The sequence below is a fragment of the Chrysemys picta genome, chromosome 4 (genome assembly GCF_011386835.1).
Source record: "Chrysemys picta bellii isolate R12L10 chromosome 4, ASM1138683v2, whole genome shotgun sequence".
NCBI lineage: Eukaryota > Metazoa > Chordata > Testudines > Emydidae > Chrysemys > Chrysemys picta.
The window spans coordinates 153,067,685-153,084,145 of NC_088794.1; the positions used below are offsets into that span (position 1 = coordinate 153,067,685).

Here is a 16,461-nt window from a genome sequence, read left to right on the forward strand (position 1 = left end):
TTTATTCCGGAATAAGAGCATTCCCACTTGGAGGTAATCAGGAACAGCTATTCCAGAATTGCTCTCCATGTAGACAAACCCACAGTTGATAATCACACTCAAGTCCATGACAATCACCATCTTTAAAATATCAGTCTAAAACAGTCAAAATGCTAGATTCAATAGGATACCATTAAGAAGACAGTGACATTTAATTCTGATTGGGTATACTATTACAGCAATAATTTGCAGTGAAATAATACATTTACCCAAACTATTACAAGAGAAGGTCAGAGCTTTACCTGAGCGAGAGATACATGAAAGTAGATGATACGAACAATTCATCTATTAGCTTGCGTATATAGTACAAGCTACATGGTCTCTCAAAAATTCTACTTCCATGTTTGTGTTTGGTTATGCTTTGACTACAAGCTATTTCTTTTTCATCTCATCTATGTTCTTTTACTAAACAGAGAAAATTGCCAGATCATATTTGATCCAAATAAAAATAAAATATTTACTAAGAGGCCTGATACAGGACAACACAATAATACTCTCAAAGGGGTGTGCAGAAATTTGGAGTGTGTTTATAGTCAATGTACCTTTATCTTGCCGATGATTATTTAATCCTAAAAGTTGTAAATCAGAACCCACGCTACCACTCTTTCCACGTATCTGTGAGTATCCAAGTTGTCCAAATTTCCCTGAAATATGTGGCTGATGAGAGCCCACAACACCTTACAAAAGGAAAAAGAAATTAATTTCAGCAAGTACCTCCATACGCCGCTTATTAAAAGACTAAAAGAACTGAAATAAACATGTAAAACCTTCTTTGAATAGTTATAAAATTAATGTAATTAATTAGCAGTGATTAAAAACACTTTTTTAATTTGGATAATAAAACCTAAATTAAAAGTTTGAAAGTTTTCAGTGCTGCACTCATGGGTTTCTAAGCAACCTTATCATGTTCTTCATGCACATAAGCTAGAATAATGGCTGGCACTCATCAAAGAAGCCTGTGGTTCTACCAAGGCACATTACCAAAAATGGTATTTGTAGTAGGTGAAACGAAAACCAAACAATAATTTCTTCTTGGAATATGGAAAAATAAAGGGGAGAAAAATGCCTTAAAAGCAGAAAAATAAGAAGTTTTTCTTTAAAATGACATCATTCTTAACATAACAGTAAAAAGACTTGGAATTCTACATATGTCAATGCTCCCCAAAGGGAGTTGAATATACACAGTGCACTGCCAAGAAAAGGGAACGAATCAAGATTGGTCTTGCCCAGTGTCTCCAAGTGCCTTTTCACGATTATAATACAAAAGATTGCTATCATATGTTAGGCACTGCACTGAACACCCAATCTTTTATAGAATTGATCTTTAAAAAGGTTCCCAATTATTTTAAAAGGGAAAAGAAATCTCATTCTTCAAAACTGTTCTCAAAAGCCACTTTTCACCACCAACAACTATTCAGGCACTTTTTAGTTTTATGTCTATCCCCGACCAATTATTAAAAAACACAATAGAAAAGGGAAAAGGTGAACATATGGAATAGAAAACCATTTCACTGCTGACAAAAAAAATTATTCTGAAAAGGCTACATTATATAAACGTAACCATTGCTGCATGTTGCCCAATTTATAATTTAGTGCTCCATTTATTAAGGTTACTATCAATAGGGTCTTTGCTAGAACAGTTTCCATGGCAATAAATCACTATTTTCTCAAATTGTTCCCATAGAGAAGTTGTCTCAAATTGTTCCATTGCTCTTTAATTTGCTATTCAATCTGAAGTTTGAACTATATTTTACACAATGTGCAAGAATACTGGTCAAAACTGTTTCCTTGTTGATCTACATAGAAATTGTGATACAGCATTTTTTCTACATTTTAAAATCAGGAGAAAGGTCTTGACTCAAGGTCACCCTGAAATGATGTCATTCATTTTAGCTGTTAAAAGACTGAACTATTTCCTATTAATCATTTCTTAAATGGCCAAATTAAATTACATACTTTGAAACTAAGGGCATGTGTACACACAGAAGCTAAACTGACTCAACAAAAGGTGTGATGTTAAACAAATGTAGTTAAACCAGTACAAATTTCTGTGTAGACTAGTATTAAGAATCTCTGACTGTACTTCTGAGTTGGTGTAAATCAGCATTGTACCAATGATTTCAATATAGCTATGCCAATTTACTGCAGCTGAGGAAATAACCCTGTTTTTATTTACTCAATTCTGGAGCTTTCCTGTTTAAAAAAGCAAAAATCCCCAAATGATTCAACAGTCTCAGAATGCTGTAAATGAGCACAGATGTCTTATCAAGTTATCCTAAATGTACCTGATCACTAACAGATCTTCTGCTTATTTAAACAATTATCTACAATGATACTTACCAGGGCAAACAGCAGAATGCTCAGAGTTAAGATCTAGACTATTCTGAAATAAATTCCTTGAAGCTTTTTTTCTGCTAAAAAATAAATCCTCACTGACTGGCATTCCTTGAGAAGATCTTAATTTTGGAGAATGGAGGAAATCATTGTATGGACAGAACTGTAAGAAAACGGAAAATGTAAAGAAATTTATTCACATCAATAATGTGCTCAATTTTTTTCTTTATAAACAATGGAATCCATAATTAATTCCTGTAACATTATATTTAGAAGCCACCCTCACATAATAAGTGTCTTCATTTAGGATCTGCACCATTGCCAAGCTAGTCATAGGGGATATAATTTACTAGAAACTGTGGTGTCAGATGGAGGGGAACAGCACTGAAACCAGCAGCCACTGCTGCAGTCCACAAAGGCGCAGGACAGGTCAGGAATGAGAATCTTACCCTGGATCTCTCAATGTGCAGCTGTGTAACAGTGTCTGCATGCAATTTACGACTCCTGCACCCACAGAAATGTATCTGTGTACATTCAAGAACTAGCTACGCTGAATGAAAAGGGCGAAAAGCCAGAAAGATTCTCGCCTCTGCTCTGACCCTTAAATGCCACTCTGGTGGTGAACAGGATACACAGGAACAACACAGGGCTGGCATAAACCACTACCTTCACAAGCCCCAGTGAAAGCAGTATAATTGTGCATGCCGGGGAAGAGAAGGAAAGGGACGTCCCCACAACATACTGACACTTGAAAATTCTGGGCTCTGACACAGCTCAGAGACAGCAGTTAGGAAGCTGTCATTTATAACTGCAAGCTTTGGGCTGCTCTAATTTACATGATGGGCTGCACCAGCCTCCAGCCAATCCAGAATCTCGGTGCGCACCTCTAAGAGGCACAGCACAGAATTGGACTCAAAGTCCCAGCTGATTTCTGTTATTCTGAAACTTGCAAATGTCATTTTTCCAATTACCTTACATTTAAGATAAGCTTTCCTGAAGTGATCCAGATACGATGATTCATCAGTATACAAGCAGGGATGAAGCAAGAATAAAATCTTTTATGCAAGTAAAGGTATTCAATTTGTTAGAATTTAAATTTTATTTTAAAATTACAAACAGAAAATCAGAGAGTAGGGATCCAGATGTAACTCCCCACTTTTATTTTTTATTTTTTTAATACTCATGTTTCAAATCCTGCTTTCCAAGAGTCATGGCTAAACAGAAGACATCTCAGATAATCGTTTCCTGGAGGACTAGAAGGCTCAAGGGATTGATAAATGGGATATGGAGCCTTTTGGTGGCCTGAATGCAGCATACCCTGGTTGCAGTATTGCCAATCCAAAGTGTTATAAATCATAAGTCAGATTCCCCCCCGCCCCCCAAATCATGAACCCCTACAATCTAAAGTTGAGCCTCTAGGGATCATATTTTCAAAGTTTCTTCTGCAAGCATTAGGACTAGATCAGGGGTGGCCAACCTGTGGCTCCGGAGCCGCATGCAGCTCTTCGGAAGTTAATATGTGTCTCTTTGCATAGGCGCCGACTCCGAGGCTGGAGCTACAGATGCTAACTTTCCAATGTGCCTGGGGGGTGCTCACTGCTCAACGCCCTGCTCTGTCCCAGTCCTGCCACCACTCCACCCCTTCCCCCAAGGTCCCTGCCCCTCCCCCCGAGCCTGCCATGCCCTCGCTCCTCCCCCCTGCCCACCAGACCCTCCTGCACATGGCAAAACAGCTGATTGCAGCAGGAGGGAGGCATGGGGAGGGAGGGGGAGGCGTCGACTGGTGGGGCTGCCAGTGGGTGGGAGACGCTGGGGCACTGGAGTGGGGTAGCGGATCGGGGGCTGCTGACATATTACTGTGGCTCTTTGGTAATGTTCATTGGTAAATTCTGGCTCCTTCTCGGGCTCAGGTTGGCCACCCCTGGCCTACATTAATTTTTTTTTAACAAAATATGAGGTTCTCATGTAATTCCAGGAGCTCGGACTTTAGGAAAACACTAAATATGAGAATTGCTATAAAATTGCAAGAGTTGGCAACTGAGCTGATCACTGCATAGTGATCAAAAGGCAATCTATATGAAGAATAAGGTGGTCTCAATCCAGTTCCCAGTGGACACGTGTATCACAAAATTACTATAACTGCACCTTTGACTTATCTGCTGAGATGTGCGAATAGAGACAATTATTCACTCAGCCCTGAAGTTCACAGCATTGTTTGGGATGAGATATTTATTAGAGGGGTAGGTAGCATCAGAAAGCGCTCTATTCAAAGTTTTTTTTTGGATGGAGGACTTCATTCTCCAAGTCCAATAAGCCAGCACCTTTCTCAAGCAATAAGTTCACTTTAGGAAAATCTTGACTTTTAATTTCACTGCAAGTATCCGTTTACCATTGGGTTTGAATTCTGAAAGCAAGAATCTCAACTCAAATTTTTTCCAAGTCATAATGAATACATGGAATTTCAATTAGTCTGATAATTCAACTTCTCTGCAATTTACAGCCTAGGCTGTACATTATAACAGACACTACCTAGTAAAATCTTAAAAGGCACATCACCTTGACTCGATAAATGAGCTCAAAATAGAGACTGCACCCAAATACTGCAATTGTCACTACCTAAAACTTTTACATGGAGAAACTGATCTACTGCATACCTAGTACATAAGCTGTAAAACCTTACTACAACTGAGCAACAAAAGATGCAGTGTAAACCACAAGACAGTGGACAATTCTAAAGTTTATTAAATGTGTTCTGTGGAGAGTGTTACTGCTGTAATAATTTGACAGGTAATAGGGAGTCTGGAAAGTTAGACCATCTTGGCCAGCATACACAAGGACACATTTTGTCCTCATTTACACATGTAAAACTCTACTGAAACTAAGGGGGTTCAGAGACATAGCAAAGGGCAGATTTTTCTAACAGCTCTGCTCTAGGAATTATTTTGGGGAAGTTCTATGGCCTGTGCTATACAGGAACTCAGACTAGATGATCACAATGGTACCGCCTAGCCTGGGAATCTATTAATTTGGCCCAGAATCTCTTCACATAGTGGATGACTGTACCTGAAGTGGTAAAATTTTGAGATGTATAGTGTGATTGTGAGCATGTCTTGAATTTTAAAGTTAAAATATTTAATTATGTTTCATAAAATGTCTTAAGAAGGGGTTCAGCTTAATTTCTGCAGCTATAGCATGCTATCAAAAGTTATTTAAAGTTTAAACAAAAGCTTGAGGGCTGTTTTTGTAGTTCAAGAATATCTGCAACACGCTTTAAAAAACCACAACCCCACCCAAAACAACAAAAACAAAATGATGATACCTCTCTGAAATGGAAAAAATGTTTAAATTCTGAAGTTTATTAGAAGCTTCTTTTCCTCAAAATGAAAAATCCCTTACAGACTGCATATGGTAAGTTTGCAGCAAATTCTAGTCTCTCTAAATTCCAAAAAGAGTCATTTAGCTATTTTGGTTTAAAGTGGAAAAAAACACTTTTTTCAACTGGTTTATGGGGGAAGGTGGTTCATTTTTGTGATACTATTCCATGCACACATGCAAGCATAGCAATTATTAAACTGAAATGGTTTCTACATTTGCTTTTGTCTTTATTAGCCAAAAAACCAAAACTCCAAATTTCATTTTAATTTTATCTTTTGCATTTTATGCACTGCTGCTACACAAACTATACTTAAAAGTTAATCCCTAGATCAATTCCAAATCTCCATATTCAGGAGCTTAAAACCAGTCCACTGAAAAAACTCAGCAGCTTAAAACATGACTTAAGATCTTTGCCCAGGAATGAAAGCTTTATAAATAATTTATAAGAATGAGTTTCTCTTTTGTTTAACTTGTAGATAATCATCTGGTTTGAGATGTACATCACTGAGATGAGTCTGTACAAGTCTACATGCTTGAGTCTTGCAGAAGCAAGCACAGCAATACCATAGCACTTTACTTCTGCACTGCTCCTGGCCAGTGGCTCTGCCTTCAGAGCTGGGCTCCTGGCCAGCAGTCACCTCTTTCCAGCTTCTCAGCTCTGCAGGCAGCGCTGCTGCCAGCAGCAGCGCAGAAGTAAGGGTAGCAGTACCGCACAACCCCCCTGCCCCTCCCCCCCACCACACACACACTAACTTTGTGTGATCACAAGAGTGGTTTCGGTGAAATGCATGGGGCAGAAGCTTGACTGGAGAAGACAAAGTTGAGACAGAAATTGTAAACACTTCATTCATTGGTTTATTGATTAAATGAAGGGGCGGTAGCTGGAAAAGCAAGTTGGGTCATGGGTAGATAGGTATTTTTGTTTGTTTTTTAAATCGGCGAGGCTAAATCCTGCTTGTATTGTGCAGGAGGAGAGTCAGAAGAGCGAAAGAACAAGGAGAATAATAAGGGAGGAGATGAGAGTGGGCATGAGGGTGATCAGAAATGCATTAGGATAGAGTCAGTGTAGCAAGTGGAGGGGTTACAGATGGAAAGCAGACTTCTGTATTTGACAGGCAAAGAGGAAGAGGAGAAGAAGAGCTGTAGGAGGGCAAGGAAAGTAAAGCCTTTAAATCAAGACTAGACTGGTTTAAAATATAACTCTAGGCTAGCTCAAACAGAATACAGAGGCTTAAGTCAAGAATTACTGGGTAACGTTCTCTGGTCTGTATTATGCAGGAGACCAGACCAGATGATCATAACGGTCCCTTCTGGCCTTAAAATCTATTTATAGGCCTTGGAATGCGAACTGGGTTGCAACCTTAACTATGGAGCTGCTGACAATGCTGCACAGCAGTTAAGATATTTTATATTCTTGGTGAAGAGTTTCAGTGAAACCGTGTCTCCTTGCTTCACACCTTTTTTGACTGGGATGCGAAGGGGAATGTCGAACAGAGTTATATCTGTCATCCAGTCAGCGTTTGCTTCCTTTAGTAGTCTGATGTAGTTTGTGTTAGTGCCCTGCTCTGCCAGAGCTTTCAGCACTGAATTGATCTCTACTCTGTCGATTGCTTTTTCTTAGTCAATGGTGGCAATGCATAAAGGGAATTTGTATTCCCTTGAACGCTCCAATAGCTGGTTTATAGTGAAGATATGGTCCGCTGTGCTGAAATTCCTTCAAAAACCTGCCTGCGCTTCACAGCCTGCCTCAAAATGGTAATGAGGTGGATGAACTGGAAGGGTGGAATCAGAGTCAACGGACAGCAGTTAAACCACCGTAGATTCGCGGACAATGTCTTGTTGATTGCCGAAAACACCAAACTACAGAAAATGCTGCGAGAACTCACCCAAAAAGCAGCCAAGTTGGACTGAAAATGACCCGCTCTAAAACGAAATTTATGCCATCCGATGCCTTGCCAAAAGCCCAAATAATAGTCGAGGAGAACAAAGAAGTTGAGCAATAGGTCTACTTGGACCAAGAAATTAACATGCGCCGTGATCAGGAAGGTCAACTCTTGCAAAGAAAGAAAGCTGGTTGGCGTGCATTCAATTCTATCAAGAATGTCCTCCAAGGACAAATCAACAAGGAAACCTCTTCAACTCAACAGTACTGCCGGCAATGTTGTCCGGCAGAGAAACATGGTGCTGACAAAGATAGAGGAGCAACAACTGTCTGTCATGGAAACAGCGATGGAAAAAAAAATTCTGGGGATTTCAATCTGCGACCGAGTCCCCAGTGAAGTGATCAGACAGCAGAGTGGAGTGCAGGATGTCGCTGTTGAAAGCAGGTACAGTAAAATGCGATGGGCTGGGCATATAGCGAGGCTCACTGACAATCAATGGACTGCAGCTGTCACCGAGTGGTCCCTAGGGGAACTGAAACGACCACTCAGCCGACCTCCAAAGAGATGGGAAGATTTTACTGTGAAAAAGGCATGGTTACACATGGAGAAGGAAGGCCAGGATAAGAGAAGAATCGAAGACGTGTTGTGATCGGAGCAATCTATATGAGTGCCGAAGGACCGATCAATCAAGGTGATATTCTTGGTGTAAAATATTGATGGCATCCACCTAAATCAGTGTTTCCCAAACTGGGGTTTGTGAACCCCTGGGGGATCATGAAATGTTACGGGAGTTCTAGGGGAAATATTCCCTAATGGCAGACAAAGCTGTCCCTAGGGACGCCGGGCAGCATGGGACATTGAGGAGACTTAACCTTCAAGACTCCTTATAAGAAATGGAAAGGGAGGTGGATATTTTTTTGCTGTTTTTAAAATTAAATAGGCAGCTAGTATTGTTTTTGAAATGATTATGAAGAACAAGTTTAAGCTTTGTTGTAACGTGCATTGTTTACCTGGACTGCTCAAGACCTGAATGCTTAAGACCTGAATGCTTGTGTAGGAAGAACTCTGAGTTGGCTTCTTAAATACCTTCATGCTGTTTCACATCTGATACTCCTTGATGAAACATAGGAGCCTTGTCTTATAACAGGCTTATTCAAAGTGATACCAGCTACGAAAGTGAGATCTTGGAAGAGTGTTGCCATTTTCATAATGCAATAAAAATACTGTAATGATAAATAATAATTAATACATAGTGTGTAAACAAACATGTCACAAAAACAAATTTTATATTTCCAATATCTCTGCTTTTATAATTTATACTCTGGTAAAAGAGAAAATCCCTAGAAATATTCATTTTTAAGAGGGGTTCACGAGACTTGACATGGTCTTGGATATCTTCTAGAAATTGGCAACATCCTTGGTATTAATTTTTAGAATAACCATTTGCAGCTTTAAAACCAAAATATTTTGACTTAGTTTCTCCTTTTTAACTTGATTGTTCTACACTGTGTGGCTCAGCATATTTGAAATAACTGATTAGAAGAGGTATTTGTTCTTGAAAACATGATCAGTCCTGTACCAAAGAGAAGAAGTCATAGTAATAGGATATTAAGTTTATCTAGAGTCCAAAAATGTGCTTGGCACTTTGCAAAAATCAAAACTAAGTTGACAAAAGCGCAGATGGCTCCTCTATACAGTAATGTAACACAAAGACAAAGCAGTTGCTTTTGTTATCTTAAGGGCAGTAGGGTAAGTTTCCAGTCCAGACCCTGCTCCTAACACCGCGTGTGCTGCTGCACTCAGCCTGGTACAGAGCTTGGATAAAAGGTGCTGTTAGAGTGTTAGCTAACATGTTTTAACTACTGTAATATGTTTGTAGAGTAATGTAGACAGGGCAATAAGCTCCCCGGTAGGCTTTAACTCAACCAGCTTTGAACGTGTTTGACCTGTGCGGCACACAAATTTGTATTCATGTAATTAGAGGTGTAATTGTATACTGATTTATTTTAAATGTTGCAACTCATGTTACCCTTCTTGGCAGTTTGAACCTGACAAGAATTTAGCTTGAAACTGTAAACGTACAGGTACAAGTTGAACCGAACAAAAGTTTTAAAGTGATATAAGAGTCCACAAAGAAAAGCTGCACTGGTTTAAGTAAAATGATTTGTCCAACTGTGGCAACTTGTGCGGAGGCAAGCGCTTTAACACAGGCTACATAACACTTTTCAAACATGCCCTGGTCTACACCTAAAACTGAATGACCTAGCTACATCACTCAGGGCTGTGAGAAATTTCACACCCTGCGGGATGTAGTTAAGTCAACCTAAGCCTAATGTAGACATTGACACATCTATGGAAGAATTCTTCTGTTGACCTAGCTGCCAACATTTGTAGAGGTGCAGATTTACTTCAGCAACAGAAAAAACCCTTGTCGCTGCAGTATCTATGCTATAGCGGTACGGCCGCAGCCCTACAGCCGTGGCGATGTAGCATTTGTAGTGCAGACATACCCTTAGAACACATTAGTTTACACATTCCAGAATCACATCTTTTATCCTAACCTATACAAGTCCTGGGGGTCAGTAATCACCAAAAACTATGTAGTGTCTTCCTAAAAACACCACCACCAGAGAGCTGTAAATATTAAACATTAAACTGATTTCGTAAGTTTTCAGCTACTAAATGGCTCCAACAGTTAATTTTTAAACGAACTCAGCTCAAAGGAATGTCCCTAAATTAATAGTTAAACGTTATATTTACACAAGAGGTCAGATACTCTAAATATTTTTCTGTGATTTTTGTAGTTTGCGGTTTTATTTTTCATAAAATCAAAACCTAAGAATTAAGATTTATCCAAGCCTTTTCTCTTTTTGGTTTTCCAAGTCCTGAGAGAGTCACATCATAAAGAAGTAGAGCTGATCAGCTCTTTCAGTACAGCGAACAAATGGTCAATTCAGCACTGGCATGAGCACATGCATCTTCACTGAAAAGCATGGAGTTCGTGTACTTACATCAAAACTGAATTTTCCCCAAAGGACATGAACGTTTATTTTTTCCAAGCATTTAGGACCTCATTGTGTCAGGCACCAGAAAGCAAGTAATAAAGAGTCCCTGCCCCAGAGAATTTATAATCTAGTTTCAGACAAGATGCAACCCAGACAAGAAAAGGGGGATGAAACAAACAAATGGGTTGGGATATGAGGATGAACTAACAATAAAATTAACAGTTTAGAGCAGCAGAATTCTTAGTTTATCTAATCAGCCTAATATTTCATTGCTTAAAAGCAGCCTACCAACTGACAGTGTATCAAAAGGTAAAGTCCATCTACATTAGGAAACACTTTTTTTATGGCAGTGGTTATGAAGACGTTAAGACCCATCAGATTAGAGTGAAATTAAGCATGGCTGTACTGATCCGCTCCTAAAAGTACCCAATACATAGTCTAATAGGCAAGAGGCACTCATGGCTCTCTCAGTGAGTGGTCTTCCTAGTTCAGGGGTTCTCAAACTGGATGTCAGAACCCCTCAGGGGGTCACGAGGTTATTACATGGGGGGGGGTCACGAGCTGTCAGCCTCCACCCCAAACCCCGCTTTGCATCCAGCATTTATAATGGTGTTAAATATATTAAAAAGGGGTCACCAGTACAAAAGTTTGAGAACTACTGTCCTAGTTCTATCTCCTCTAAAGACCTGCCCTCCTCTCTCTCTAGACTTCTCCCTCAAGGGGTTATTTGTTATTTTCTTGCACTGGAAGTGCAAGGAAGAGTGGTGGGGAGTACACAGCTACCCTTCGCAATGAACAAGAATAAAATTCTACATGCTTTACCTATTCCACAGGAAAACTGATACAGCCCACACTTTGTCTTTAGGAGTATTCAGGTACAAAGAATTTATAGAAGTTTGAAGAGGAACGGCACACTTCTGATGGGTGAGACATTGATACCTTTGGTCACCAAGTGAAGAAATGGTTAGATGGGAAGGGGTGTGATTAATGACTATAAGCACGAGCCAGGCCTGAGTTAGTCTAATAGTGGAAAGGACGATGGCTACTCCCAGAATCAGGATCTACTCACATTTTGCTTTAGGTCTGTCCTGAGGAAGTCTATCTAGTTTTTGTCAATAGGCGAGTTGGGAGTTTGTTTTAATAATTAAAACATACTAAGTACGAGGCATGTAAATAACGTTTAAAAACAGTAACTGTGTAACCGATTAAAATTCTATTGGTTACAGGGTTAAACGTTTACCCAGGGAACTAGACGCGCAGGAGGTGCTGCAGCACCCCCATGGTTTACGCGGGGCTCCGCTGCTGTCCCCACACCCAGGGATCCTGGCTGCCAGCCCTGTGTCCAGGTCTCTGCTGCTACCCAGCATCCTGGCACCCCAGCTGCCGGCCCCTCACCCAGGGCTCTGCTACCCGGCATCCCAGCGTGCCTGGGGTCCCAGCAGCCAGGACGGACCATGGGTGCAACGGGATGCCAGGCAGCAGTATGGTGGCAATCGGGACCTCGGGCGCGGGGCCAGTAACCAGGACGGACTCTGGCAGCCCAGAGGGACCCCGGTCACAAAGGGTGGAGTTTAACCGTTAACAGAAACCAATAAGCATCAAGCTTATTGGTTAACCGTTTAATACAGTACTTAGTAGAGATGTGAGAGTTTAATGATGGGCACTTTCCGCAGAGAACAATTCCAAAATCTCACAAATATCAACATGCTCCCCTTAACCCTTTCAACTGGTGTTGGAAATGGTTTGCCTTTTAGTGTAGACTGAGCCAAACCCTTTTCAAAACCATTACAAGACACACTTAAGACATCATGCTCTAGCAGTTTCTGTAATTTGTGTGGATAACAATTTCACACATTCTATACTAGTGGTTGAACTGTACCCAGCACTTCACTCAGAACGTGGCTAAATGAAGCAGATCTGGCTGGCATGTTGTGATTACGTGTATTTAGGTCAGAAATGGACTCTTCAGAATCACCAGAATTTGGATGCTGACACTTATTCTGGCAAGTACTTAGCAGTGTATGGGTATAATGTTAGGTGGGGAAGAGTTACATTTTAATGTAAAGTGAGTCATGGTTGAGGAATTTTCTGGTTCTTCAGCCACCCTTCAAGTAAGAGTGGACAAGGGGCACATAGGATTACCAGAGGCAGAGTGTGACTGACAAAATCTTCAAATTCAAACACCTCAAAGTCATCACTCTGCCTTAGAGACAACTAAAACATAAGAATAGACAGACTATAAAATGGACATGAGCTAGACAGTTCTAAGTCATGTGGAGGGGAAAGACAGGAAAAGAAAACATTTCCAGAGGGGACTGAGTGTCTCTGGGAAAGGTTTAGGAGATGCAGACCGTTCCTTTTTTTAAAAATCTAGTTCAGATACAGTCCTACAGACTGCATCTTCACTCTGGAAGATAATCCTATCATACTAACCACTGAATTCTGAACAGCAGTAGTGAAAGCAAGTAGAGTCTTTTTAGTTTCACTGAATGGCGCCTCGGCAAAGCCTTGAGCAGCAAAAGTAATGGAGCTGTCAGCAAGCTCGTGAAAGAGATATTACATTGGTCTATATCATGTTCAGAATGATGATTTTGCAACCCAAAGGCTAGAAACTTGGGTGCCTAAATCACACCATGGATCTAGCTCCAACTGCCACTTAGCAACTAAGTCCAATATTCAGATCCTCAAAACTCCCACTCAACTGCCACCTAGCCCCGGTAGATGCCTGAAGTCCCCAGGCACCCATGTTTCCTTTATCAGAGAGGTAGCCATGTTTGTTGCTTTTTACAGATCCAGACAAAGAGTCCTGTGGCACAGTAAAAACTAACATGTATTGGAGCATAAGCTTTTGTGGGTGAATACCCACTTCGTCAGATGCGTCCGACGAAGTGGGTATTCATCCACAAAAGCTTATGCTCCAATACATGTGTTAGTCTATATGGTGCCACAGGACTCTTTGTTGATGTTTACTTTAGTCATCTCAAAATCTGCCTCTGGCCATGCGCAAAGCCACCTCAGTCCTGATGCCCACGTGCCTCGCTCACGCCTAAGCCCCAACAGGATCCTCCAACTAGGCATTCTCCTGCCTATTTCACCTACAGGGCCCAATGCAGAAGGTGTTCTCAGAAATTACCTTACAGATCAGGCCCTAAACCTAAACAAAGTAACAGCACTGGAGGATGAGGAAAAGGTGTCCCCCTTATAACCTTTAGCCCAGCATTGAGAGCACTCATCCAGGATACAGAAGCCCTGAATTCAAATACCCCCTTTGCCCATCTTGGAGCAGGGATGTGAACCCACCTGTCTGGAGAGTGCACTAACAACCGGGCTATGAGATATGCTGGGGTGGGTCCTTCAATCTCTCCTGTTGAAGCCATTCACTTCACGTAAATATTCATTGGAACAGAGAAATGAAGGTGGATCTCCCACAGGCCAGGTGAGGGTCCTGACCACTCAGCTAGCGACTGAGTCAGCTTCACTCTATCTCTGGACCAGTGAACATATATACAAAGTGAAATGGCTCCAGCAGGAGAGACAGACCTCCCCACATCAGAATATTCCATAGGTAGGCTTGGCAGAATTTTTTTTTTTTTAATAATTTCAACGAATATTGATATTTATTTATATTTTCTATTTGTATCATTGAAATTTTCAATTGGGCAAAATCATGGGGCTTAAGCATTTTTCATGTTTATCAATTTACATTTTCACTGTTGTGGGAAATTATAAGGGTCAGACAATTATTTAATGACAGCAGACATTGAGATTAAAAAAGTTACAGCTTTATAACCATTAAAACAAACGGTCAACATCACAGGTCCAAATATACAGAGTAAATATAATTAAATCAAACTAAAGTTCTCTCACAGCATTTTTCTAATTTTGCCTATCTGTAAGCTTCAGTTATTACTGATAGAAATATTTTTAATGAGTTTGTGGGTGTACAGTGAAATTGACATTTACAACAAACAGTAAAAATCTAATCCTTCCAAGGCTATCCATAGGCTAGTGGTTAGGACACTGTCCAAAGATGCAGGTTCAAATCCCTGTCCACATCAAACAGGGGGTGAGGGAATTTGAATCTGAGTCTCCCACATCTTGGGTGAATGCTCTAACCATTGTGCTAATGGGAAGAAGGAGGCACCACCTCTGTCTTTTTTTTCCTCCCTAGCAAGAAAGGTTTTAGGCACATAACTCCAGGAGATGCGAATCCCAGATGGAGGTAGGCCCCACAAGTCCCTTTCAGAGACCAAGCTTAGGCCACATCTCACCCAGGTATTTCCTATTAGCTACTTGAGACAGCTCAGTGCCTGCTCAGCTTGCTGCTTTTGTTGATCCCATTCTTAGGCACCTAACCCACGCCATGCATTATACAGAGAAGGTGGGCAGCTAACTCAGGACCGAGGAGTCCATTGGCAGAAGGGTGCCTAAAATTAGGCACTGCAACACTGAGCCTAAACCCCTTTGTCAATCCAGCCCCTTGCATTTTAAATACAATTTTATGTTTTGAAGAAATTGTTGGTGCAGCTGTAGGTTCCTCATCTGCCACACACTTTTTCAAGTTCCAGTCTACAGATATTTTAGGTGTGCCAACACCAAGAGGAAAACAGTGCATTTAGCATGGTACAAGATGACATTACGAAGGGTAGGTCTACACTTACCTCTGGGTCCGGCAGTAAGCAATCGATCTTCTGGGATCGATTTATTGCGTCTTGTCTAGACGCGATAAATCGATCCCGGAAGTGCTCGTTGTCGACGCCGGTACTCCAGCTTGGCGAGAGGAGTACACGGCATCGACGGGGGAGCCTGCCTGCCGCGTCTGGACCCGCGGTAAGTTCGAACTAAGGTACTTCGAATTCAGCTATGTTATTAACGTAGCTGAATTTGCGTACCTTAGTTCGAATTGGGGGGTTAGTGTGGACCAGGCCTAAGAATGGTGGGATAAATATAAGAGGAAAGTTTGTGCTAAAAAATTTAAGATTTCCTGCGCAAGTTCTGTGTAGAATAAGAAACTGTAGTGAACAATTCAATACCATCTGAGGTGGTTTCTCCAGGTCAAAGCAAGCACACTGATGGGGTGGTGTGGGGAAATTTTACACCATTCCCGCCATACTTTACTAATTCTGTGGCTAAATAGAGCCTTTAGTCTCAACTGTTATCAATATGACCACTTTTGCCCATTGTTTTTGAGAGTGGATTTCCCCTTTGAGGGCTCCCCCTAATCTACAGGCATCAGATATGTCCACTTTTGCAAGCACATTCACTTTAAAAAAATTGGAACCATTTCACAGCAACTAGTTGTGATGTCATGGAGAGGATTGTCTCTTCAAGCAGTGAACAAGAGGTAATTTCTGAAGTTCTACATTCATGAAAAGTTTCCTAATTTTAAAAAAGGTGAAAGATTTGTGACACTAATGCGTACCACAGTATACAACTTGATTCAGTTTACAATTAGTACACTGTCAATTAGCAATTACCTACACAATTAGCATTAATATAATTGTTAGTCTCAGAAATGAGGACAAGAACTGACTGAAATCTCTTCTAACCCACAGAGATGATCTCTGCAGGCCAGCATTAAAACTCTTACCTAGACTATCTGTTCTGTGGATAAACATATGACATCAGTGCCCAGGACTGCCAATCTGAAAGTTTCATCACTTCAGATATTAGCACAGATATATACACACTGATTAAGGAATGTGCTTGTGCAGAATGAATCTCCCCCCTTTTCAATTTCTCAGTGGTTCTATATCCATTACGTGGGGCAAATTAGTTAGGGGGGAAAGCTCAAGGTAGTGAAACATATGACCAAAATATGGAGT

The 16,461-nt window shown here is 40.8% G+C and overlaps 1 protein-coding gene across 8 annotated transcripts in view; it reads right to left on the reverse strand.

The window, feature by feature from the left end:
- TOGARAM1 (TOG array regulator of axonemal microtubules 1) overlaps positions 1 to 16,461 on the reverse strand; it is a 68,063-nt gene that overhangs the window by 48,354 nt on the left and 3,248 nt on the right. For 7 of the 8 annotated variants that reach the window (XR_010600844.1, XR_010600845.1, XR_010600843.1 and 4 more), the window contains exons 2-3: positions 2,380 to 2,536; positions 582 to 716 (exon numbers count right to left, since the gene is read on the reverse strand). Coding sequence is in view for 5 of the 8 variants with exons in the window: in XM_008171636.3 (XP_008169858.3) it covers positions 582 to 716; positions 2,380 to 2,536 (292 nt within the window). In the remaining 3 variants the exon portion in view is untranslated. Of the gene's footprint in view, positions 1 to 581; positions 717 to 2,379; positions 2,537 to 8,717; positions 8,855 to 16,461 lie in introns of all 8 variants that reach the window. The other variant, XM_065594038.1, reaches the window with a different exon arrangement.